This window comes from Adiantum capillus-veneris, chromosome 7 (assembly GCF_014529385.1).
Source record: "Adiantum capillus-veneris isolate H3 chromosome 7, ASM1452938v2, whole genome shotgun sequence".
In the NCBI taxonomy this organism is placed as follows: domain Eukaryota; kingdom Viridiplantae; phylum Streptophyta; class Polypodiopsida; order Polypodiales; family Pteridaceae; genus Adiantum; species Adiantum capillus-veneris.
Genome location: NC_140937.1, coordinates 58,444,221 through 58,470,021, shown reverse-complemented (window position 1 = coordinate 58,470,021; position 25,801 = coordinate 58,444,221). Strand labels below are relative to the sequence as shown.

The following is a 25,801-nucleotide window of genomic DNA, read 5'->3' as shown; positions in this document are numbered from 1 at the left end:
TTGCAACAACCCTGTTCTACTTGAGATATTAACTATGTCACACAAGTCCTTTACAACGTTCTCCCCCAAAGTTGAAAGGGGTATTCGACAAAAATTGTACATAGTGAAGATGGGGTCACCCAATACAGAAGGATACTATGAACACTCCAACCTCATGGAAAGCACAGCTACTTTACAAGTAAACCTAATATTTCTACAAATCAGACGGGCTGTGTACAACAAATTAGACCCTTGCTAATGTTACATACATACCGCAAATATCAATCCAACCCTACTTTCACAAATTTACCCCACCTTATATATATATATATATCACTGCAACCTGTGTTTAGTAATCCCATTCATCTGCTCGGGTGCCAAACTCCCATATCTTTAGAGGCAGGCCACCATACAATTCAGCGAACTTGTTGAGACAACTAGTTCTTTTCATGTAGTGTACCTTCGTATTTCGACTAATGGCAGAGCCTGACAGTTTTGAAGTGTCAATTGCCCATGTGGGATGAATATACTCAACAGTACGACCTGTTGTGCTGTTAGCAATCATATAGTTGAATAGAATATCTTCACAGTTGAACAGCTTATCAACAAGAGCTCTCCCTTGCTTTGACTCTTCACTCCAATACTCGTCGAATGCTGTTTTGCTGTCTAGAAAAGCAGCCCCTGTCAAAATCATGTTGTAACCATTGTTGCTACGGGCGTATCGCTTATTTCTATACTTCAGAGGACTCCCATCAACAAGACGTGGATAAAAGCCCACAACTCTCTCTGGATGTTGGCGCCAAGCACTGAATGCCCTCTCTAAATCATCGCATGTCATCAAAATGTCATCATCAAGCTCGAGCACAGCGCGAGTCTTTATATGAGAATCAGGTTTGAATCGATTGTTTAGAGAGTTTTTCTCCTCCACTCGAATACGAACTGGTACAGCAGAGTCGAAATCATTATCGGGATGAGGAGGGCGCCCTTTGTTCCAAACCACCAATATCTCTTTCACTGATGCACACCGAGAATAATGCTTGACATACATCTTGAGGTTCCACAATCGGGCCTCATATGTCATGGTCACCAACGTGAACTGTGAGTAATGCCCCCCTACAAGATATGGCTCCTCAGCTCCATTCCCACCGAAGAAGGACCTCACTCCAATACAGACTGAAATCACACTCAAAAGGAAACACAGCACTACTAAAGAGGCACCGGCACAGCTACTTGAGCGGATCCGACCCCTTAAAGCAGATGTATTCCTGCTCAGATGAGACAAAGCTCGGTGCAGCTTGGACGTTACCTGTGACGACACCCATCCTAATGCCACGTCATTTCTCTTGTGTGCACCAAGACACTTGCTCAAGGGGAACACGCACTGGACAGCACCAAAGATGATACCCAATGAAAGAACTAGAAAGACGGAAACTAAAAATGCTGCAGATCCAACTAAGTATCTTGCATTTATGTCACCAGAAGGAACCCTATCCCCATCCATTACAGCAATCCATCCACCTGAAGGTAGTCTTTGGGCATCCAGATGGTGATAGCGCATACCATTCCAAGCATTTCTTCCTTTTTTTGATTCTGCGAAACCCAAAGGAACCTCCACCTCCTGAAACTCGTAAATGTTGAGGACCTCAACATGGAAAAGGCGAAGTCTTCGACCATAGGTTTCACCACAGTCTTGCCCTAAGCGATAAAGCTGACCCTTATAAATGAATGGCCGGCCTCCATTACGAGCTCCTAGGCTTCGATCCCCATTATGCACAGGGTTACCTTTATGTTCCTGGAAAGGTCCTAAAGGTGAACTTGCAAACCAAATCTCAAGCTCTCCATTTTTTCTGACCCCAAACCTCTTGAAGTCTGATCCAAGAATCCAATATTTTCCTTTGAATTCTACCATTGTTGCATCCACAAGTGGCCTCTTTATAAGAACTCTGTCCAAAATCCATGTCAATGGAAACTGCAACGCACGATAAAGGCGAAGATCACCCTTCCCGCTGCCTTCAGGCATCATATAAATCTAGAACAAAAAAGAAAATGATGGGGTAAGAAAACAACAATGTTAGCTACATTAGCAATATCATACAGCCAAAAAATTATGTTGATTACATTAGCAATATCATACAGCCAAAAAAATTAACAGAACTACTGGCTGAATCAAGCAAAGCCGTTTTTCACATAATCCTACTGATCTCATTCTTTTTGCCTAGGAGAGGGTCTTGCAAGTACGTGTCACATGTTCAAGAGATTGGGAGGAGCCTTGGACATATTAATAGGTGAAAATGAGGCATCCTCCACACACTCCTCCAAGTTGGATTTTTTCCCAGGTATAAATGGAGAAGAAGTCAAATACAGAGTATTCTTCATTGGGTTACCAAATCATTGCTTTGTCTGTGGCATGAAAGTTGCAGCTTGGCGTCAATGTAGAAGGGTGTCTGAAGAAACAAAACCAAGCGCAGAGACAGAAGGCAATAAAGAAGGAGAGACAAATGAGCTAGGCAGATAAAAGGTGCCTATGAAATTATTGTATACAGGCGAAAGGTACATCTTTTGTACATACCCTAGGCATCAGCTATTCATACTGCTATCTTGATACCTTTTGAAAACTTATCATACTACAAATTCATTATAATATGAGACATTTTACTCACAAAAACGATCGGGCAAAAACCAGCTGCAATGACTTGTAGTAGAAGCACAAACACGCAGGCATGAAACTCTACAGAAGGATCAACCATTCAAGATGAGAGAGAAGAGAAATGGATGGCTGCTTTGTTTGAAATCCATGCCTAGAAACAGGCACCCAAAACCAGTCATAATGTACGAACGTCCACTGCCTAAACATGATAAGAATAATGAACCGGATAGACCAGAGATTTCTAAGGCCTTAAGGGTTTGGCATCCAGATGGTTCATCCAGAGCTTGATTTGCAAAGACAGGTTACTTCTTATTGCAACGACAGGTTACTTCTTAGAGTTTGAACTGCAAAGACAGTATTCGAAGTCCAGGGCCACATAACATCTAAACCAGTAAGAAGATTGACGCATCTAAGCTGTAAAAATACAATGAGCTGGGTGTGAATGGATAAGAGCGGCATGGTAGACATCACAGCAAGCAACCTCAAGCGCACCAAGTTGGCACACACAAGAGCCACAAGGAAAGAGCTCCATATGGTGGACATGCGGCAGCCAACTGGTGTAGAAACTTGAAAGTCGTCCCTAACAACCTCCTGAAGTAGGAGGTAGATGGCTAGACCAGTTAAGTGCTCTGCTCGAATATGCGACTAAAACTTTAGGACTTACAAAATCATGAAGCGATCGATAGCAAAACAGTTCATTAATCACAATCGCAGACAATATTTCCCCCCCCTTCCCCCCCCCCCCCCCCCCCCCAAACACACACCAGACCTCATCACTAAGTTACACCCATAGTTAAGAGGGGATCAAAGGCGGAGAAGCTCACGTGCAAAAGCCAAGGAGATCGCAGCTGCAGTAGTCAATCAAAAACTAAACTTGGACGGGCATGTCACCTCACAATATAAGGCCATAAAAACGATTAGACATACATGATGCACGCGTGGGTGAGGTGGTTGGCCTATGCGACCCTCAACCTGGAGAGCAAGGCCACCAGTTCAAACCCCGGCAATTCCCACTGGCCGAATTTACTACGCCTCGCTTTTTGTGCGGCCGTGTTTAGCTCGCCTCGAGATCCCGCCCCTCAACACAAACCGTCGATCCCCTTACTCCACCCCACATTTAATATGGGTGTTACTTAGTGCCAAGGCACACCAGAGGGCCCACAAGGGGAGGTGCTCACCACGTGCTGGGAGTGACGAAGAGAATTCGTAGCACGAGGAGGAGGATGCACTCGAGTGTCCAAGGGCAACAAGAGCCCTAGCAAGGTAAACCCCAAGTGAGCACAAGGTGTCCCTCTGGAGTGTGACCCAACGGGGAATTTGAACCCACAACCAATAGGGTGAGAGTCCAAAGCCTTACCCTTACCGGTAGGCCAACTCCAACTCTTTGGGGACAATACCAATTCAATATTTTGTATCAAGATATACTAATCTACTATGTAATCATTAGAATACATAAACTCCAACACCCGTTCCACTATTCTATATCGAAACGTTCCTCTGAATTTTTGGCTTTTCTACTAACCTGCACATAACTAAATCCGACTCCGACATGTCTTCATGTTATCAAACTTTCTCTTTTCAGGCACTCACATTCTACATAATTCAGCAATCCAAAAAGAGAGAAGAAAAAGCTAACCAACCTCGCCAATATAGGTGAACACAAATGGAAATGAAAGATGCCATTCCTCGTCCAAAGCAATACCAAGGTACTTCCATGATACGCCCCCATCAGAGGATTTTGCTACACCTATGTCACCTTGTTTTGTCAGAGCATTTTTCGATTCAAAGAAAACATAGAGTGTAGATCCCTGGAAACAAAAGAAACAGCCATTAATTAGGTTTTCTAAGAAGCCAAAACGAAATGATTGTCAAGAATACCTGAATAAATAAAAAAGGGTCAGCAATGAAGTTGCTTGGGTAGCTGGCATCTTTGACCGATGCACATGTGAGTATAGGATTAGCAACAGGCCATGCTGAACTCCTATTATTGTTTATATTGACCTGTGCAAAAGATAGTCTTTAGAGTAGGGCACTAAATTAACCACAAACACAGGCGTCACCATACAATGCCCAATGTTCACCATAACCTAGAATTGACAAGGAATTCATGCCCTGCATTAGGCACCATTCTGTGAAATCAAAAAGTATGAACCTGTTCAATTGGCTGTAAAGATAATGGGCTGCCCCCAAAGAAAAGACCGATCGACCAAGACCCCTCATTGTCTGGCTGACAACCAAGTTCTGCAGAATTCAACAGGGGCTGACCGAAAGGAGAGAATGTAAGCCATGAAAATATGAAGGCAAGCGCTGCAAATATGACGAAGGAAGTAAGGAAAAAGATGAGGGATGATGAAAGAAGGCAGGAGGAACGATGCAGCTGCTCTCGGCAAAACAGGCAGAATGTTGTATGACCCCAATTCCACCTACACCGGCACTTCACGGACATGTCACAACACCCCATTGATATAGCTCCTGATTTAGAGCTCTTATAATCATGTCTCGTGTTTCTGCAGAAGAGAGAGAGATTTTAGAAACATGATGAAAATTAGCCACCAATTTGTAACTTAATAACCAGTTTTTAGCCACAAGAAGACTTCAATTTCCAATTTCACAGGTTGCACCTTTCAAAACATAAGAGTACTGCCTGATGGGAATCTTGTCATACCCTTGCCTCAGAAGGAATCACTCCCAGAAATACAAGAACGCCTTCATTCACATGGGTGTATTCTAAAATTTGGGAAGGACTGTGAACACTGATGATAGCAATAGCAACAGCCTGATGAATGATCTAAATCATATAAAAAGGAAAAGCTTTGCCAAACAAGACCTTATTCATAGGGTTGTATGGTAGAATAAAGGGGAAATGGGTACACATGTAATTCTTATATCATAAAAAATACAAGAGCCTAACCCTGGACTAGAAAACAACACAATTCACGGAAGCGTCTTCAACAAAACCTACCTATTCTGCAAAACTTCTAGCAGTTTCTGAACTACATTTTGCCACCTCTCTTGCCGGGTATGCCTACCCCTATTACCCACCTTCGGAAACTGCACCCAACCAGCCCAAAGACTTCAAGGATGGTGGATCTACTCTTAATTTTTTCACTTTTTAGTCTTTCCTAAAAGACAATGCTATGCAGTAGCTACAAAGCCTCACGCTTCAAGGACCTGGAAAGCTTTCAAGAGTAATTTTTGCCCGAAGTTACATGACCTCCTTGTTTGAAGTGACTGGAGTGTTCTTAGGTCTAGAGACCTTCTTTATATCCTTCCCAAAATGACAAGATTTCTTGGCTATGGTTACGGAATGGGTATTCTCCAAGAGTAGTGAGGTGAAAGGTGAAACTTTGGATGATAGGGATTTCTCTGAATTGCAACAAAAGAATTCACCTCACTTTTGGGTTCTGAAGGATCTCGAGCATTCCGTTCCTTGGATTCTCTAGGTTCTCGAGCATCATGCTCTTGTCGGTTTCTCAGAGAATCCCATGTCTTGTCGTCTTCATGCAGAGAGAATTTTTTCCAACTCTGCGAGCTTTTCCAGCAGGCCTTAAGGTTCCGCCTGTTTGCTTCTCTCTTAGCTTGTCATGGCTTCTTCCCGTATCTTCCCAAAGTCGTTCACCTTTACATAGAAATAGAGGAGACTATGCTTTGATACCATTGTCACAAACGGGAGTGCATAACAAAAACGAATATACTCGATAAATAGATATACCTAGATGAATCCAGGATAAGCCCACATTCACCCTTAAAGGAAAGTGCAAGGTATAGACCCATGGTAGTCACCCACAAGACAATAAAACCATCAGCTCCATTATGCATAGTATTGACTAAATACCACGACATCCCCACTAACGTCATCAGTAAGTTTAGTGTATTGAGTTTATGTCATGACTCCGGAGATCAAGGGCAGACTCGGCCAAAATGAAGCCTAGCACTAAAAGAAGTATTAAATTGGAAAAATTAGCACAAAAATGAGGTAGTTGATAGGGCATACGCACCACAAAAGATAGAAAGAATTACCACACTATCAACTGGTTGTAAGTCGGACAAAAACGTCACAATGTGAATTTTGCATGTCCACCATAAGACTAAACAATATACCTAGATGAATCCAGGATAAGCCCAAATTCACCCTTTAAGGAAAGTGCAAGGTATAGACCCATGGTAGTCACCCACAAGACAATATAACCATCAGCTCCATCATGCATAGTATTGAACAAATACCGCGACATCCCCAATGCCCAATCGTGGGTGTAGAACTTTCGTTCCTTATTCAGAATCCTCCAAAACCAAGGTTCTCACCTTTGAATCTCACCTGCCAGACTCAAGGCATGGCATCCGAGCAACTCTATTCCCAAAGTCCTCTTCTCGCAGATGATCTTAGCATCAACTCTGATTTTCTCGACGCAAAATCTTTGCTTGGGAATCTCAACTCCTTGATCCTAACTCGAGATTCTACCACTCTCAGATGCATGGATTTAGTAGTAGTACCATAGTTATCCGAAACAGGAATGGGGAACGGGAACGGGAGGGTCTGGAATAGGACGGGAACAGGGAGGAGGAGGGGGGCCCGGAACGGTCGACTAAAGTAAGGCTTGAATTACCTCCATTCAACTTAGTCCCAAATCAACTCCTAAACAACCCCAAAACTGCCCTCAAACTGCCCCAAATATGTCCCCCAAACAGCCCCAAATGCCTACTTTTTTGCCCCTAAGTGCCTAGTAGCCTACTTTTGCCCGTTCCGTCCTCCGTTCTGCCCCATCCCCCCCCCTCCCCCCTTCCGGAACACCGTTCCGGTTATACTTTTTTCCGGAACGGTGTTCCATTCTCGACTCCGTTTTAGGATCGGGACTCGTTCGGAACGCCATTTCGGAACGTTTGGACTGTGTTCCGCGCCCGTTCCCTGTTACATTGGGATTTACTCCCAAACTCAGGGTTCAAAACCGATCTGGCTCTAGTTTCTCAGAGCGCTTTTATCTTGCCAAGGCTTATGCTTTCCTCCAGTGTGACATAAAAACGCGTTTCGACACTCTGAAACCCCGAAACACCGAAACGGCCGAAACGTTTCGGCGAAATGGGCGAAACGAGTCGACTTTTTTTTTTTCGCCCCCTTTTGACCAGTTGACCTTAAACCACCCATTTGGGGATTTTTAAAGCCAAGCCACTTCACAAAATCGATACCTTGTTTACTCGTGACTCAAGTCTCACATCCAAATTTTGGTATTTTACATGTTTTGACAGGTAAATTTATATGTATATTCAATGTATAATTATAGGTACATACATGTAAAACGAAACATGTGTTTCGCTTTCTTTGAGCCCCGAAACGAAACGTTTCAGAAACCTCGAAACCCCAAAACGCACGAAACCCCGAAACGTTTCATGTCACACTGCTTTCCTCTGCCCTACTTCCCCGCAAAGAGAAAGTGCTCTTGCAAACAAGTACTCAGAGATCAAAACATGAAAAACGTTACCTGTGAGGTCTCGACACTCCGAACGCAACTCGGTTCTCGAAAAGGAACTTCCCAAAAGAGTCTATTCACAGAGAATCCTCTCTTCCAATCCTACACACACAAGAGGTGGGTTCTTTGTCATGCCAAGGGCAACCTTGGAGTCAAGGACCAAGGCCAATGGGAAGGGATGCTAGGCCAAGTGGCTATATGAAGGGAGATTGGGTAGAGGATTCAAACACGGCAGTTCCAAGGCTTTACACTCGTATCAGAGCTTGGCTATTTTGGGAGCCTAGGAATCGTGGACCTTCTCTTGCATGCTCATGCAAAAACTTGAACCGTGGGGAAGCACCCTTGAGAGGGGGGGAGGGCGTAGCAGGAGAAGCACTGCGTGTGCAGGGCTGCTTGCGGCGGGGAGGTAGCAAGCTCGACCTCAATCAAATCAGGCGTGCTCCGGCTCGTTGGCATCGCGATGCTAAAGGGAGGAGATCACGTCACAAGGGCGATGGCCGCGAAGCAACAAAGGCGACTCTCTCTCTCGTTATTCTCCTCGCGGTAAGCTGCTGCCCGCCATAGCTCGTTATAGAGCTTTCTTTTTTTCACATTTAAACCCCCAAGGTCATAAGGTGTTAGGGCAAGTTAAGTGGTATTAGAGAGGGTGCCCATGGCCACCCGCCTCCCCCCCCTTATCGGCATCTCGGCAAGTCCTGTCGGCATGATACCGGCAAATCTTCGGCAAATCGCCATATTACAGAAATTAAGGATGCAGCAGTATTTCAGAGATTTAATAACGACCAAATTTTGAAAGTTCAAAGATTTTAAAACAAGCATATATTCGAGCTTTACACAACGGGAAGATTACACCTGTATACAGAATTTCAAAGCGGAAGATTACGGATTGCGGATCGACCACCGTTTACGACTTGAAGGCGTAATTAACACGGCTAATTATTGGTGCCTGAGGTGCATACTATAGCTACGAGCTTTTTTGAATCAAGGTATTCATCTTTCTCTTACTAGCACTGCACAGAGTCGCCATGGATTCCGATATCAATATGACTTTTGATTTCGAGCACCATACGTCCGATTCTCCCAATGATGGTTCGCGGCCGGATACTCTCACGGAGGGTACTCACGCAGCTACGGGAGGAGATGACGCTTAAGAATTGCTTGATATTCAAGAATTTCGAGCACTTCAAGCATGCATGTTTGTGATGGAAAGGAATTTTGCATCGTTAAATGTTAGTAAATTATCCACGTTAGTAGTGCAGTTTATGCAACAGCAAGCCAAGGGCCCTGTTGATACGCACATGCATGAGCAAATGGCCGACCAGAAGCAAGGTCCTCCTGGTCAAGGACAAGGTCCCCCTCCGGATTCTCTACACTCTCTCACTCCAAAGGAGGTGGACGATTTGTTGAAAAATATACAGCCACCAACTTTTAAGGGAGAGGAACGAGAGTGCAATAAGGATGCAGTAAATATCTTTCTCGGCAAGTGGGAAGGGATTCACAATCTACGGCGTACTCCGGAAGGCACTGCAGATGTCACAAATTGATGACGTGGCGGTACTGCCCGGACACACGGCAATGACGTGGCTGCCTGCTGACGTGGCAGAAGAGGACAAATGATGATGTGGCTGCCGTAGGAACCCCCGCAAAAGGCGATGACATGCTAATGTGGCAAACTATATGGACAGTCCCAGATTTTGTCTTGACAGCATTACGAAAATTCCGCAATTTGCGTTGCTGGCTTTTTTAGGGCAACTTTTTGACCAATTGCTTTGTGAAAATTTGCTTTTGAGTTTAGAAGCTTTTGGGGCTCTGCTTTTGGGCATCCCTTGTAAGAATAAAAAGGACCCAAGGGCCTCACTCTTCAGAGCATCTGGACGCAGAGTCTGAGAACAGAGGTCCCTCGGGAGTTGTACTTTGCAATGATCAATGAAAAATAAATACCGAAAGGGACGCCAGACTTTGGGGCCAATACCTCTGGGCACGGAACTATGCCGGGATGTGTCTGATACTTGCGGTGGTATCAGAGTACAAAAAAATTCTTCTTCTATAGAGGATCCGATCCTTTTTACAGCACACGCAGTTTTTTTGAAAGAATCTTCGTGGGCTGACCCCGGACTTATTAGCGACTCCCACACTTCGTACATCGCGTATCGGATGCGCTCCCGTCTTAATCGCTCTGTCTTACAGGGCATAAGCCATAAAGAATTTCAAATTACTCATGGGTTCTCTCGGAGAATCTAACAAAGATAACACCTTTAGGTGGGCAAGAAAAAAAAAAGTTGAAATCCGGCGTGGGAACTGAAGAAAGGAATGAAGATTTGAACAGATTCTTGGTGGAAAATTTTGTCAGAGCAGAGTAGAAAAGTCAATTGCAGGTTGACATATGTGTGAAAAGATTGATCAAGTATTCGAGAGACCCGAGACTTGCGAAACACCTGAAGAATTACGCGATTGATGAGATTTACTTGAGATGGTGTGAGGCCATTGCTTCTCCTCTCAGGTCGAGAGGAAAGTTGAAAGGACAGACAAGTGCAGAAAAGCGGAACCCGTGCTCACAGGAAGAGCCAAAGGTCAGGCATAACGCACACAAACTCTTACAGCCTTTACCCATTCCCACATGCCCCTAAGAAAGCATTGCTATGGTTCATCTTTGATCTCCCCAAGACTCAAAGTGGGCATGATGGCATTTGGATAGTCATCGACAGATTCAGTAAATAGGCCCACGCCATTTCGGTAAAGAAGACAATAAAGCCTGATCATTTGGCAAAACTGTTTGTCTCATAGATTTTCCGAATATATGGGATGTCTCAATCGATTGCTTTGGACAGAGATCCCTCGTTTACTAGGTTATTTTGGAGGGCAATCTGGGAGAACATTGGCACACAGTTGCAATTCTCTTTCTCGTTCCATCCGCAAACAGATGGGCAATTTGAGATGGCCAATTCAATGGAATTGGATTTGTTGAAGTCTTATATTTCAAATCAGAAGATTTAATGGGAAAAGTATTTGCACTTCGTGGAGTTTGCCTATAACAACACACGGGGAAGGTGCCATTTGAAGTATTTGAGGGTGCTAAGAAGGTTCCTCAAATTCTAAGCACCAAAGACAAGATTCTTTTGAAGTAAATTTTTTGGAAAAAAAAAATGTCTTGAAGGCATGGAAGGCCATCTAGCCGTTTAGAGGAGCAGAGTTCGTCCTCTTTTGACAGTGACCAGATCAACAAGAAAATTAAGGAGTTCAAGGGAGTCACCCCGTCAAATTTGAGACATTTTTAGACTACCAAGACACCCATCGAGCCCTTGAGTTTGTACAACAGTTTGACATCGCCTTCTCTGAAGGACGGTTCTCATAACATTCTAGGGTGCGAAAGGCGGCATCTTACTTGAAAGGAAATGTACACACATGGTGGTCTACTCTGTTGTTACGCAGAGAAGCACCTACGACGTGATTAATATTCAAGACAATTTTCACGTCAACTTGGATATCATATGAATATGCAACAGATGTCATCACGGCTTGGCATCACTTGAAAATGACTGAGAACAATACATGGCTTGGCATCACTTGAAAATGACTGGAAAAAATGTCTTGAAGGCATGGAAGGCCATCTAGCCGTTTAGAGGAGCAGAGTTCGTCCTCTTTTGACAGTGACCAGATCAACAAGAAAATTAAGGAGTTCAAGGGAGTCACCCCGTCAAATTTGAGACATTTTTAGACTACCAAGACACCCATCGAGCCCTTGAGTTTGTACAACAGTTTAACATCGCCTTCTCTGAAGGACGGTTCTCATAACATTCTAGGGTGCGAAAGGCGGCATCTTACTTGAAAGGAAATGTACACACATGGTGGTCTACTCTGTTGTTACGCAGAGAAGCACCTACGACGTGATTAATATTCAAGACAATTTTCACGTCAACTTGGATATCATATGAATATGCAACAGATGTCATCACAGCTTGGCATCACTTGAAAATGACTGAGAACAATACATTGGATGACTACTGCCAAAGGTTTAGGGATACTTATTTGTCAGTATCTTCGTTTTGGAAGATTACTTTGAAAGACCGCATTGAGCGGTTTTGTTGTGGTTTGCCAAAAGAGATTCGAGACTATTGTCTGAACCAGAAGTGTAACTCTATTCAAAGACTTATGCAACACGCTAAGGAACGATTTGGAACGCATGTCGGCTCATTGACTTATCTTATGGACAGGATAGTATCCACCTCAACAAGGCAAGAGTCCGCCAGATTGAAAAGAATGCATCAGGGGAACCGGATGACAACTCATCACAAGATTGTAGAGAATCAAGGGGTTCCGACGAACTAAGGAAACCAGATACAAGTTCATCAAAGGATTCCAAAGAAAGGGGATCAGATAATAATGCGTCTTAGGGTTCCGATGATTGAGACCGACGTGCCAATGGACAGGGGAAGCGAAAGACGCCAACCACAGGTGCAGAGCACAAGGAAAGAAAGGAGAAAGGGAATCAGCTGGTAGATCATAGAATTCCCCAGACCCAGGATAAGATTTTTGAAGCAAATCAGCATGATCTAGATCTGGATATTGCTTTTGCCAAGGTGCACAAGGCTCTTGAGAAGTTTCAAGCACGGCATAAGAGAGCAGCCGACAAGATTCGACGCAACTTGCAGTTGAAGGAAGATGATTGGGTGCTCTTACGGTTTGAGAAGGCACGCCTAAGGAAACGAAAAGGAAAGGAGCAGCTTTTTCCAAAGCTAAGAATGACTATGGCCCTTTCCAGATTCAAGAGAAGATAAATGATGGGTGAGGTGCCAGTTGACAGGGAGCCTGAGGAGCAACCTGGAGGGGAAGAGAGCAAGGAGGTACTTGTTCTGGAACAGATAGTGGCTCACCAACAAAGGAAAGAGAAAGGTAAAGTGAACGGCAATTCTTGGTCAAGAACTATCCGGCATTGAATGCGAAGTGGATGGAGGAAGACCTAGCAGATACCCCTCAGATTTGGAACCTTGCCTTGACGCTTTTGGTCTAGCTTTGGCTATTCCAAGAGTTCCCGGATATCAGCAAGTTGAATCTCGTGCAGGCTGGATTGCACAAGAGAGGAGTTACTACGCTCCTTTGTCACAGATTACCTAGAAAGAATAAAGTCATTGATTTTCCTTTGGTTTTCAGGGATACTGATGGGCTAGCTGGATGACTTTATGAAAGAAGTACTTCGACATGGGAATTCCTGGAACTGATTCTGAATGATGAACACTCTAACATGTGACTTTGTTTGAGAGCAGGACTAAAAGACGATAGGACTACAGCATTTCGGTCTTGAGAATCTCTATAAACATGATCGCAATAAGAATTAGTTAATTGCCACGTGACACATCCAACCGTATGTGTCCGTGGACAAGCTACAGCATGATCAGGGTTCAGTCAGTCTAATCAGTCTAGAATAGGAAGTGATCTGGCACTTTTGTGAGTCTATTCGTAGACCGTGCATGCCCAGACACTTAGTGTAGATGCATATCCTCTGGTTGCACACAGCATGATCATCAGTATTTCCATCAGAATCCATTAGAATCAGTTAGGGATATTTTCCTGTGATTTTAGCCTATTTTCCCTATTTTTGACCATTTTCACTTATTAATTTAAGTGACTTCCCAACAAAAGTAGGTAGGGCAATTTTGCTAAGTTTGTATATAAGCAAACCCAAGTTAGCACTCAATGGCAGAAGAGGCAGCAGAAGCTCCATGCTCAACAAGCACCTTCTCAGCAAGAATCATCAAGGACCCATTAAGACTTGGCGTTTTTCCAACAACCCTACAAGCTAGCGTTTTTGGACTTCGTTACCACCTGCCTTGCAGCCCTCGCCAGCAGTCCTAGACCCCTAGCGTTTTCAGTTTTCCTTCATCGCCACAGTACCAGATAGGCCAGCGTTTTTACTAACGCTACAGGCAGCCCCAGCGTTTTCATTTTCAGCCTTAAGTGCAACAAATGCAGCAGCGTTTTCAGCCTTAAGAACAGCAACAGATTCCGCCCTAAGCACCTGCAAATACACCCCATTTTCAGCCTCCCAAAAACGTAGCAAACCAGCATTTTTTAGCAGTCCGAATCAGCCCTGAAATTCAGCAGATAGAAGACCGCAGATTTCAGCCCTAAAGTCGTTGTCGTCATCCCGTCGTCGTCACCGACATAGTCCCAGGTTGCATCAGTCCATTGCATCATCATTGTACCACTTTGTGCAATCAATAGTAGACCACTCTCGCCGACGAGAGTGGGGCCTTCGGAGGAGGGTTTTACAACGTCTCTGGTGTCGTATCTCTCTTATCTCTCTATCTCTCAGTCTCATACACTTGCACGCACAGTGTCCATTCACTTTGTTTGTGATCATTAGCACTCTCTCATTAAGAACGGAAGGCTCTCCCTTCCATAAGAACAAAAGGAACCTTGAGCACAGTTCAGAGCACTCATCTTGAGCAAAGCGCAAACATTCATTCCGCTGCACCTAACATTTATCCGACATCAATGAGGTCCGGAATGGATGTAAATGCGATTGCTAAAAAGTTGTTGGCAGTCATGGTCTAAGATTTGGAATGAATGTTTCTTTGATTGATTTGATTTGCATGTGATGTGAACGTTCAGTGACTGTCGTCTTTGTGCAAGTGCTAGATTTGTGTCGTCTAGTGCCCCGGTACTTAGAGTGAGTGTCTACTAAACCTTACAAGACACAACAAACGCCGTCGTTGAGCACTCCCCCAAGACAAACGGTTTGCGGTATGAAGCTACTCAACGACTACCTCGTCAAACAATTCAAATCGGCACCAAGAGAGGTTTAAAACAGATAGCATCCATTTCAAACAAACTTCAAACAATACTTTCTCAAACAATTTTCAAAAGTATCTAACTAGAAAACAACTAGAGAGGTCATTCACGGCTTTGTTCGGACAATCGAACTTTGAGGACAACTGGCTTGCCCTTCTGCATCACGGTGATGGTTCGGTTTCGAACCTGGAGAGTTGCATCATTCTTATCGTGCCACGTGCCCAAGAAAACGTCGCAATTGCCCAACTTCATAATGTGGAAATCGGCTTTTTCATGATAATCTTTTATAGTCGCCGGAAGAGCACCAATGAGCGGTACCACTTTCTGAGTTTGCCCCGTGGCTAGCTCAGCTTCAATTTCTCCACCCTCTACATCATAATCAAAGTGCATCTACTTCAAGCATTCTGGATGAATGAAGTTCCCCATAGCTCCGAGGTCAAAGAAAATAAGGCTTTCAAGCCGTTGACTTTTCCATAAGATCTGCATAGTTCATTAAAACTCTCGAGGTGTATACCATAAATATCGGGTACAAGTCCAATAGCAGGTCTAGCCTCTTGGCCTGAGGTGGGCCCGAGGATCAGTCTGACATGGGAGCAGAAGGTTGCACTGAGGACGTCGAGGCTCGCTCAGAACATGTATTAAACGTATGCCCTGTTTGGAAACATTCGAAGCATCAGCCTTCTTGTAACAAGGCATCTCCTTGACGGTGTGTCAGACGAGGCCGTTGAGGTTGGTTTTCATGGGATTCCCGAGAATTTGTTCGTTGTTGCCGAGAGTTCTGGTTAGTGGCCGGAGGTTCTTCTGTGGTAAACTCCAACTTGCCCTTCATGAGCTTGTAGCCGACCGTGGCATGGTCCATAAGGTCTTGCATGGTAGAGTCTTGCTTGGAGAGACAATATTCCTGCAATGGTGATGGTAGTCCAATGGTTTGTAGCACTCGCACTAGTCCTCTAAGGAAATGAACTTAAAGAAGGACACCGGAAGGTACACGTCGAGAAACCTTTGGTAATAGTCGTCCATGGTTTCGGTGGCAAGCATTTTCAAGTTACCCCACTCTGCCAAAATCCGGACTTCAAACATCGAAGTCATGTAATTACATGCAAAAACTGTCTTGAAAGCTTGCCAAGTCTTGAAGCATGCGGTTGTGTCGCGATTGAAGTCCACCATTGCATAGCATTATCTTTAAGAAATCCCGCTGCTCGAGGAATCTTGGATTCTTCTGTATAGTTCTCCAAAGCATCGATGTTGTCGAATTGCTGTAGGAACTACAATGCTTTCTTATTATCTTTTACCCGGGAAAAAGTGAAAAATTTGATTGTTGTGCCGCCATCTTTGAAATCTTTGGGTTGATTAGGCGTATATCCCGGGTATGGATAATAAGGGTATCCATATGGGCTCCAACCATTGTAGCCTGCTGGCGGTGGTGGTGGTGGTGGAGGTGGGGGCAATGGCAATGGCAAAGGCAGTTGCATTGGATCAGGGTCAGATGGCTGTACCATATTCCTGAAAACTCCCCCAATCTGAACAGACGGCTGAGAAGGTTGCCGATTGGAAGCTCTCATACTTTTTGGTGCCGGAGGAGGAGGTACCACCTGTGGCATCAAAGGGGGTAACATGTAATTCAAAAATTGTTAAAAACTTTGCAGCATCGGAATATTTTGCTGAGGATGCTGCGAAAGAATATCGTGAAGCGCGTTGATAAGAAACTGCAAATATTCTGTTGAATCCATGAACGCTATGTCTTGGGTTCTTTATGGCTTATGACTTGTAAGCAAAGTTACTTAGAACGGGAACGGGGAACGGGGAACGGGAACGAGGGGCTCCGAAACGGGAACGGGGCGTATAGGCAGGGACCGGAACGAGAACACCAGAACGGTCCACCAAAAAACGCTGAAATTAGCCTCAAAACAGCCTATAAGTTAGGAAACAACTATAAGCCAAGCTTCTAACACCTACTTGGACAATTAGAATCATGTTCAAGCATGTTTTAAGTTTCAACATGTCGCTTGTGCGCGATGCGCGTTAGTGGTTGCGGATGTAAATTCAATTTACCAGGGTTGTAGACACCTCATAACATACTAAGCGCATCACAAATAACATTATCTAGGAAGTGCAAAGATTGAAGAGCTCAATAGACAAAAAGACGGAGTAAAAACTTAAAAGACTATGACTATAAATTCAAGTGTGGCTTATAAGGCCAGCCAAGGCACTACAAAAAGGTAAGCACTGAGAAAAGATAAGAGTCGAGGCTCAGGAGTAAAGACTAGCCACTATGGACTCAAGAGCTCAATACATAGATGCCAAAATGCCATAATGGAAACATGTCAAGGGCCAAGGCTCAAGGACCAGTGGCAGAAGAGCCAACCTGCCAATCTGTAGTGGTGTCATGGAGATCATGGGTGTCATCCCAATCCTCATCCCCAACAGGCTCGTCCGCATCATCCACTTCATGTAAAACCTCTGTAGATCCACCCTCCCCAAGTATCTCCGCCTCTGCCTCCATCTCCCACTGTAGAAAGGGATCTGATACTTTGGATGCCGACTTGCAAAGCATACGCAAGTTTGCACTCACAAATACAAGATCATTTGCTTTCTCCACTGCAAGTCGGTTTCTCTTCCTGGATGCAACGTGGCTATAAACACTCCACAATTGCTCCAAGCAAGAGGAGCTAACCGCTTGGCTGAGGATGCGGATAGCTAGTCGCTGAAGCTCTGGCCCATCTGAGCCATAGTCCTGCCACCACAAAACTGAGGAGATCTTGGTGCGATCAACTTGGACATCGGCAAGCCCAAATGATCCTCGCATATCCCTGTACATAGCAAGTTGATCCTTGATTTTGCGGCGCTCTTCTCGATCAGGGTGAAACATGGTCAAGATCTCGTTCCATTGCTTGGTCACCTCCCCATCATGCTCCTGTCCTGCACCTTGAAACTCTGGATCCAGCACAAAAGCCACACCATGGAAAGGGGAAGCATAGGCCTCCCATCTGCTCTGACAAAGCAAGCTAATCTCCTCAAACCTATCTGCATCTAGCTCAAGTGTTTTGAGGGCCTCCACCATGCGATCCATGGCCTCATAAACCTTGCCAATGCAAGGTTGCATGCCATCAACTACTCGAAGCAAGTGGAGTACCGACTGTACCATTTGGTCTATAGTCTTCAGTGACTCCCAAAACTGGGGATCCTCTGACTTGCTTGCACATAAGATCCCTGCGACTGAACCTGCGTAGGATGAGGAAGTGTACTCCGTACTGATGAGGGTCTGCCGCACTGCACTTTGACATTCGCATAGGCGATGAACCATTAGGTAGTTGTAGGCAAAGCGGGTCTCACAATACTTCAAGAGAACCTTGCCCCCTGACCGCTTCAAGAATGCAGCACGAAGGAGATTGTGATTGTTGATGAAGGACACTAGCTTGGACGCACTTATAATGAGAGGCTCAATCCAAGGTAGGCGGCTTATATCTTTTAAAAGGTTGTTGAGACAATGTGCCATACAAAATGACACTTTGATGTGAGGATACATGCCCTCCAAAATGGCGTTGGCTGCCCTGTTTGATGCCTCCCCATCCGTGACAAGCTGCAACACCACCTCTGGGCCAATGATCTCTATGGCAGACGCCCACTCTCCAGCAAGCACATCGGCGGATTTCCCTGTTTCTGTGGCGTTATGTGAGTGGGCAAAGTACATCTCTCCCTTGCAATAAGCCACAAGCCCATGAATGGATCTCCTCCTTGTGTCGCTCCATCCATCTGCAATGAGTCACTCTATACTTGGCCCATTGTCGCTTCATGTTTACGACTGCCATCTCCACAACGGCCTTCTCTCTATCAAGAAGAGTAGTACGGAGGGCCTCTGAAGTGGGTGGCACGTAGCATGGCCCGTAATCCCCAATCCTTGTGCACATTGCCTTGAAGTAGTCCGACCTATACAATGTACATGTCACAAAGGTCAAAAGAGAAGACAATGTAGATTGGAAAACAAACATACTAGTTATGGTCATGATATGAAAGAGCATTGAGAACTTGGAACTTACCGAGCCTTTATGAAAGGGATATGATCTTGATAAAAAAAGCGGGCAACGGTGGCATCCACATCCTCCTTCTTTTTGGGATCCCATGACGAATCTAGAGTTCGTTGACGATGGGTGGGATGAGAGGGAGTGCTCGTTTGAAATGATGATTGAGCCGCCGCACTACAACCTCCAACGGAAGCGTGTGAATGAGTGGTAGAAGAAGGAAAAACCAAGTGATTGGGGTCAATGGCTTTCCGCTTGGGTCGATCATTTGCTTTGGCTCTTATGATGGCATCCTTGATCTCAAGCTCCTTCTTCTTCTCGGCCATCACATTACTGCAAAGCTTCACTTGCTCCCCCACTATGTGAAGGAGATGTGCTCGAACCTTGCTTGTCCCGGATTTGCGTTGAAATCCACATAGTTTGCACGTCCATGATCTTGCACCGCCTTCTTTGCCCAAGACTTCGGAGTGCACCTCATCCCACCATGAAGGCTCATCCTTCTTTCCTCTCTTACCAACCGAGGAACCTTCATTTGATGCGGAAGCTTGTGCCATATTGATGGCGCTTGAGACTTGAGGCTTGAGGCTTGAGGCTTGAAACTCAAGAGAGAGATGGAGGGATGGAGCTTGAAAGTTGAGAGAGGGATGGAGCTTGAGAGAGGGATGCGATGAAGGAAATTGGAATGGAGCTTGCAAGTTGCGAGAGGGATGAAGCTTCAACCTTGAGAGCTTGTGGCTTCGAGCTTGAGAGAGAGGGTGAGAGAGGCTTGAAGCTTCAAGCTTGAGAGAGGGTGTGAGAGAGTGGCTTCAAGCTTCAAGCTTGAGAGGGAGGGTGAGAGGGAGAGAGTGGCGCTTCAAGACTCAAGTAGCAATGCGGGAGAGTGAGGGCTATGAAATTGTGAGGGGTGTGGATTAGCTTTTATAGGAGAAAATAATGAAGACCTCCCCCCCCCCCCCAACACACACACACCTCTAGTGTGAACCATCCCAAAAATGGGCGCTCCAAAAACTGCCGCCTGTTTTTGAAATTTAAAAACTGCCGCCCAGATTTGAATTTTAAAAACTGCCGCCAGACGCTCCGTCCGGCCCGTTCCGCCCGGCTGGAACGCCGTTCCGCTATTACGTTCTGAAACCGGAACATCCGCCCGTTCCCATAGCCGTTTCCCCGGCCGGCCTTGCTCGAAACGCCATTATGGAACGAAATGCCCCCATTCCGCCCGTTCCGTGTTATTGTGCTTGTAAAACATGAGCGGTGAAGACGGGAGTTCGCCCGATGCGCGATGAAGTAAGGGTGGGAGTGGCTAATAAGTTCGGGGTCAAAGCACGAAGATTCTTTTTTTAAAAATCCAGTAGCCTTTGGAAGGGCCGGTTTGCTCTGCCTAATCTTTTGTAGGACCAGTATGCTTTCAAAAAAGCACACGCCTAATGCTCTGATACCACTGTCACAGGACGGGCACCAGTGCCAATAGAAAAGAATAGACTGAACAGAATTTAGCACTTCAATAACAACTGAATTGAGAGAGAGAGACGACACGTGACACAGTGGCGGAATTCCACCCTAGAGAGTATTGGCCCCAAACCTTGGCGCCCCTTTCCGTATTTCTTTATATTGCATCAACAGAGTACAAGCCAGTACTCCAAACTCTGCACCTTCTCCGGGAAGCATGCCAGATAATGAGCCCATGGCCTCATATTTAAAGGCCCTAGGCCCCAAAAGCAGTTTACATGAAAAGCCTTCAAACTCAAACGCAACTGATCCAAAAGCAATGCCCAAAATCTGCCAACGCGTTTTGCAGAAATCTGTACAACTGTCACACCAACACTGTCAACGCGTTTTGCGGAAATCTGCCACGTCAGCATTGTCAGCGGAATATTAGGCATGTCCGTACAACTGCCACGTCATCAGTCCACACGTGCGTGTGTGGGTCCTGCTTTAGTTTGAATGTCTTTATGTCACTTAGGTCCCATCGGACGGGGTCCCATAAGTTGGTAGGACTTCTTCTTCTGTTGCTTGTTTTTCTTAGGGTTTAGGCCCCTCGGCCGTGATCTGAAGGTTGGCTCTGCTCTTCAGTGTCTGGACACATCAACAGTTTGTGACACTCTCAAGGAGAAAAATATCATACCACAAACTTGAGCAGCCTTTGAGGTTGTATTTAGAAAGGAATTTCTACCCACGAATGAGGCAGACAGAAATTGGTCAGCTTGGGATAAGTGTTGCAAGTGACAATATCAATCATTGTTGGAATATATCTTGCACTATCGGGATGTTATCCTCAAGTTTGAAGGGTTAGATACCTTTCAACAAGTGCGTGGGTTTATCCGCGGTCTGACACCTGAACTTAAGAAGCACGTCAAGACTCAGGATCCCAAACACTTGAGGAGGTTGTAGTGCAAGCTCACATCCACGATGATCCAGATGATAAGACACCACACAGTACTCACGTGCTTGACAATATACATGGTAATACACGCACATAACATGGGCACAATAAAAAAAAGTTTGTAGTAGCCAGCTCAGAGATGGCCAAGAAATCCAGGGGGTCTCGAGGGCCTCTCTCTATAGAAGAATTTGAGAAAACCTTTGTTTTCTTGCTGTCAAAGCGACACATCAGCAGCCTGTGATTTTCGTCGCAAGTCACAGCACGAAACCCGACATGCTGTACGGCCTGTTTTTGGTCTCTTTTTCAGCACCAAAGTCGGTCAAGTCTATCTTCTCTTTGTTGAATAACAAGCCTTGAGTTCAACACTTATCAGATAGACCTTTAAGGTCTCTTGGGAAAGTTCCTGCAAAATTAAAACTTCTCTTCACATGGGTGTGTGTGTGTGGATAAGTGTGTCTCTGAATACGAAGAGATATCACCCAAGTGGTGGTAGATTGGTTATCCTAATTCTCTCTTACATAAGAGGTCTTCAATTCAACACAGATAGATCTTTGAGGTCCTGTGGGATTGTTCCTACGACGTTGAAAACTTCTCTTATCTCTTCTTCTTCTCTATTCCGGTCTAGAGGCATGCCATGTCATCAGTTTGTGATTGGAAAATGGGATCCTCTCCTTCCCAATAGACAGAGCATATGCAAACACCCACCGAACAGAGCAAGGCACACGCGGACAGATGATCTTCATGAGCTTGAGTTGCTTTTGGGGCATATTGCCAGTTCTCTTACAAATTTCTGTTATGGTTTTGTGATCGTGTGTGCACCTTCAACTGTGCAAGCGTAGGAAGAATCACTGCTCCATCGCTCTTTTCCCACCCAAGTTGTGAAGGGCTCTCTCTCTCTCTCTCTCTCTCTCTCCACACACACACACACACACACACACACACACACACACACACACGGTAGGAAAATTTGGTATCTTCCAACACTTTGTGTTTAGTTTAGGCAATAGAAACTCTAACACTGAGAAACTCTATTGTTGCAGGATTTGTCAATAGCATTGCTAAAAGCTCAGCTTGTCAAAGAACGCCTTTGCATAGCCTTCGTGTCCTAACCTACAGCTGGGTTTTTACGGAAAACTTAAGATTGTGAAGCCAAAGTGTGGTTGTGTATAGATGTTAGAGAATGGAAGAATGTGTGCACATTGTGAGTGACGGCACGCACGGTTGCTCCCTTTGTGCACAAGCATAAGTGAATGTGTATGCAAGAGAGAAAGCACCTGTGTGTGTGTGTGTGTGTGTGTGTGTGTGTGTGTGTGTGTGTGTGTGTGTGCGCGCGCGCGCGCGCGCGAGAGAGAGAGAGAGAGAGAGAGAGAGAAGGGGGGGGACCTCGAATAGCATCATATTTTGCGCTTCTGCCGCTGCCTGTCGCGGTAGAGGGGAAGAAGCGTAAGGACTGCAGTGAAACAGAAGCAAATTCCTCAACTTGCAGAAGAGTTTGAGCTGGAGGCCGGACGTGAAAGAAGAGGAGCTGTGGTGTGAGAAATTGCATGGAGAGGTGCTTTATGTGGAGACAGTGGAGGTGCCATCGCCAGAATTTGCTGCTGAAATAAAGTCCAGATCGAGACATCGAGCAGGTGACATCTGGGAAGGAGCCTTTGTCGAAAAAGCTAGAACAAAACATGAATAGAGGAACTCTCTAGCCGTTCTCGGGCTTGAAAAGTTATGAGAGCGCGTTGAAAATTTTAAAAAATAGAAGGCCCTAAATCTTGAAAGGTGAAGGCCGCCCGTCCCGCCAAGCATTTGCAAGGGCTAGGGGGCTGCGTCACACGAAACGCTTGCAGGGGTTATGGGGGCTCGCTGAAGCATTGTTACCATTGTAAATAGGTAACACTTTGGGATGGACAAGGCAAAGCAACCAGCAAGTGCTAGTAAAAAGTTATTTTCTAGCACTCTTCTCATTAGCTTGCCGACAGCTTCCAACTAGGCCCCTCGGCATGATCTCCTTGTGTACTATCCCCTCTAAGCATCTAGTGACACGCAGCTCTTATGGGCGATTGACAAGTTGGAACTTGGAAGGTTGTTTGGAAAGCGTGATCAGGGGCAGTGACAATGACAATGGTTGATTTTTGACGGGCACCATTGCCCTTCAAATTTGCAGGGTTTTATAATTTTGGGGTATATTTTGTATATTTTTCATATTTTCACCCACTAAAAACAGGCAAAATGCCCGTCAAAAGCAACCCTAGCGATCACCTACTTTAGCCTAATGGGTAGCTTGGTTGAAGGTTGGTTGAAGCCAACACAATCAAAAAGGCTCTTCTACGCCATGACATAGATGGAGAGGAAGTGATGTTCATACACACTCGATGCACCCCTTTTGCAATCAAAAGTGGGTGTCCATTCTTTACCAAATTCAAGGTTCAAGTCAAATTGTGTGTGAAGCGATGCCATTTATGGTCACCAGAAAGCTTTTGCTATTGCCTAGCTCTCTCTTCCTATATTGTAATGTGCAAGTTAGTGCATACTTCCCCCTATCTCTTCATGCACAGCCCCCACCCCCCTCTCTCCTCTCTCTCCTTCCCTCAAGTTCTTTGATGTCCCTTCACCCAAAGCTCTCCTATGAGTTTGTTCTCTCTCTCTCTCTCTCTCTCTCTCTCTCTCTCTCTCTCTATATATATATATATATATATATATAACATCTGGGACCCTGGGTGGTCCCCAACCATGAAGATCTTCTTATGGAAGATACTTTGGGGGGGCATACTGACTGGGTATAAGGTATTGATCGGAGGGATTGGCTATGATAGATGCTCAGGGTGTAAAGCGGCTAGTGAAGATCCCTTTTACTTCTTTCAAAATTTTCCATCGACAAGGGGCCTAGCGGGGAAACTAGACTTGGAAGATCTTGTTTACAAAAATGATCTACTCTTGGAAAGCAAAATTTGGAAGAACCAAGCCATCCTGATATGCACACAAATTGTCCACTTTTGCTACTTTAGACAAGTTTGGGAAGCTAGGAACAAGCGCATCTTTGAAAAAGACCACTCAATGGAAAGCTTATTCAAGAAAGTAGGGGAGTGATCATCTCTATCGGAAAACAAAAGAACTTAGACGACTAGAATCTAGAAGTCAAAGCCCTATCAGGTCTGGGATCTACCAAACATCAAAATGTAACTATATAGTAATTCTTGGCTCTCAAGGACGGTGTAGCCCTATTTGTGTAATATGATCCCTCAAGGCACCGTTCATGCTTGAGGATATTTGTACATATCTTTCTAGGTTAATATTACTCTTCCATTCACAATTGTGAGTATGGAAAAAAAAAGAGGTCAAATTATCATAATTCTTCCCTATCACATGGTCCATTCAATTGAAGGGCAAGTCATCTACATAAGACCTTCTTCTTACATCTTGTCGGCACTGCCTACTTGCAGATAGTGATATAAGCGTGGTGCCTACCAAATTAGGCATTCTTTTAGGCTTTTTAGGTTATTTTTTAGGTTTACTAATAAAAATAGCGTATCTTTCTCTCTATCTCTCTCTCATCTGCACTAGTCAAGATCTCTCTCTCTCTCTCTCTCTCTCTCTCTCTCTCTCTCTCTCTCTCTCTCTCTCTCTCTCTCTCTCTCTCTCTCTAGTTTCCTACGACGTTAAAACTCTCTTCTTCTTCTCTCTCTCTCTCTCTGCCGATCAAAGCAGTCAAGAGCAGCGTTCTCCAGGTGCAAGCTGCAACCTCTCTCTCTCTCTCTCTCTCTCTCTCTCTCTCTCTCTCTCACACACACACACACACACACACAGAGTAGGCAATGCCGTCGTCTGCGCGTTAGTGTCGATTTGTTTTCAAAGCACTCGTCACATCTCCTCATTTGCTCCTCCCAATTGATTGCATAGAACATTCTCTTTGACTCTACTTGTGATCTTAGGTACAAAATTTCTTCTTGAATTTAAAAAACTTGCATTGTGAAAAGAATGGCTAGCATTTTCATACATCTTGATGAAAAGGGTTGAGCACATGCACGCACACGCGCGCGTGCACACACACACACACACACACACAAAGGTTTGCATTGTTATGGCAGACAACCTATGCAAGCTCTTGAGGGGTGCCTATGTGAGCATCATAGCTCAAGAGCTCTTAGGTTGCAGATGAGTAGATGACCATGAAGCACACTAAAATGAAAGGCTTGAAGAAGAGACAACCTCTAGAACTATAGAGAGTGCATAATAACTCCATTAAGAGAGACATGTGTACACTTTTTAAAAATAATTTAAAAACAAATCAAAATAGTTCAACACCCTTCCAAATTGCTAGGGGAGGCATAACGATGCATTGGGCAATGAAAAAGTAGAGATTATGGACAATCAAAAGCCTTTGTAATCCACTATCCAAATAAGAAATTGTTCTTGCTAACCAAGGAGTTCAAGTCACCAACCCTAATCATATGGGCAAAATGATGTTAGATCACCTTAGCTAAATTAATGGAAAGGAGGACTCTCCCTCTCCCACGATCTAAGAGGCCAAGGCTAA

The 25,801-nt window shown here is 44.8% G+C and overlaps 2 protein-coding genes across 2 annotated transcripts; both read right to left on the bottom strand.

Moving 5' to 3' along the window:
- On the bottom strand, window positions 1-22,969 carry LOC147453921 (glucosamine inositolphosphorylceramide transferase 1-like). Its single transcript, XM_086515982.1, has 6 exons — window positions 22,660-22,969; window positions 5,071-5,133; window positions 4,779-4,933; window positions 4,505-4,627; window positions 4,267-4,434; window positions 1-2,008 (listed from the first exon to the last, which is right to left on the bottom strand). The coding sequence occupies exons 1-6, from the start codon at window positions 22,952-22,954 to the stop codon at window positions 329-331; spliced, it is 2,484 nt and encodes an 827-aa protein (XP_086372108.1). The 5' UTR covers window positions 22,955-22,969; the 3' UTR covers window positions 1-328.
- LOC147453922 (uncharacterized) lies at window positions 17,034-22,651 on the bottom strand. The gene is made up of 2 exons (XM_086515981.1): window positions 18,915-22,651; window positions 17,034-18,804 (listed from the first exon to the last, which is right to left on the bottom strand). Exon 2 carries the CDS (start codon window positions 18,566-18,568, stop codon window positions 17,216-17,218), a length of 1,353 nt encoding a protein of 450 aa, XP_086372107.1. The 5' UTR covers window positions 18,569-18,804; window positions 18,915-22,651; the 3' UTR covers window positions 17,034-17,215.
- Window positions 22,970-25,801: the final 2,832 nt, after the last annotated feature.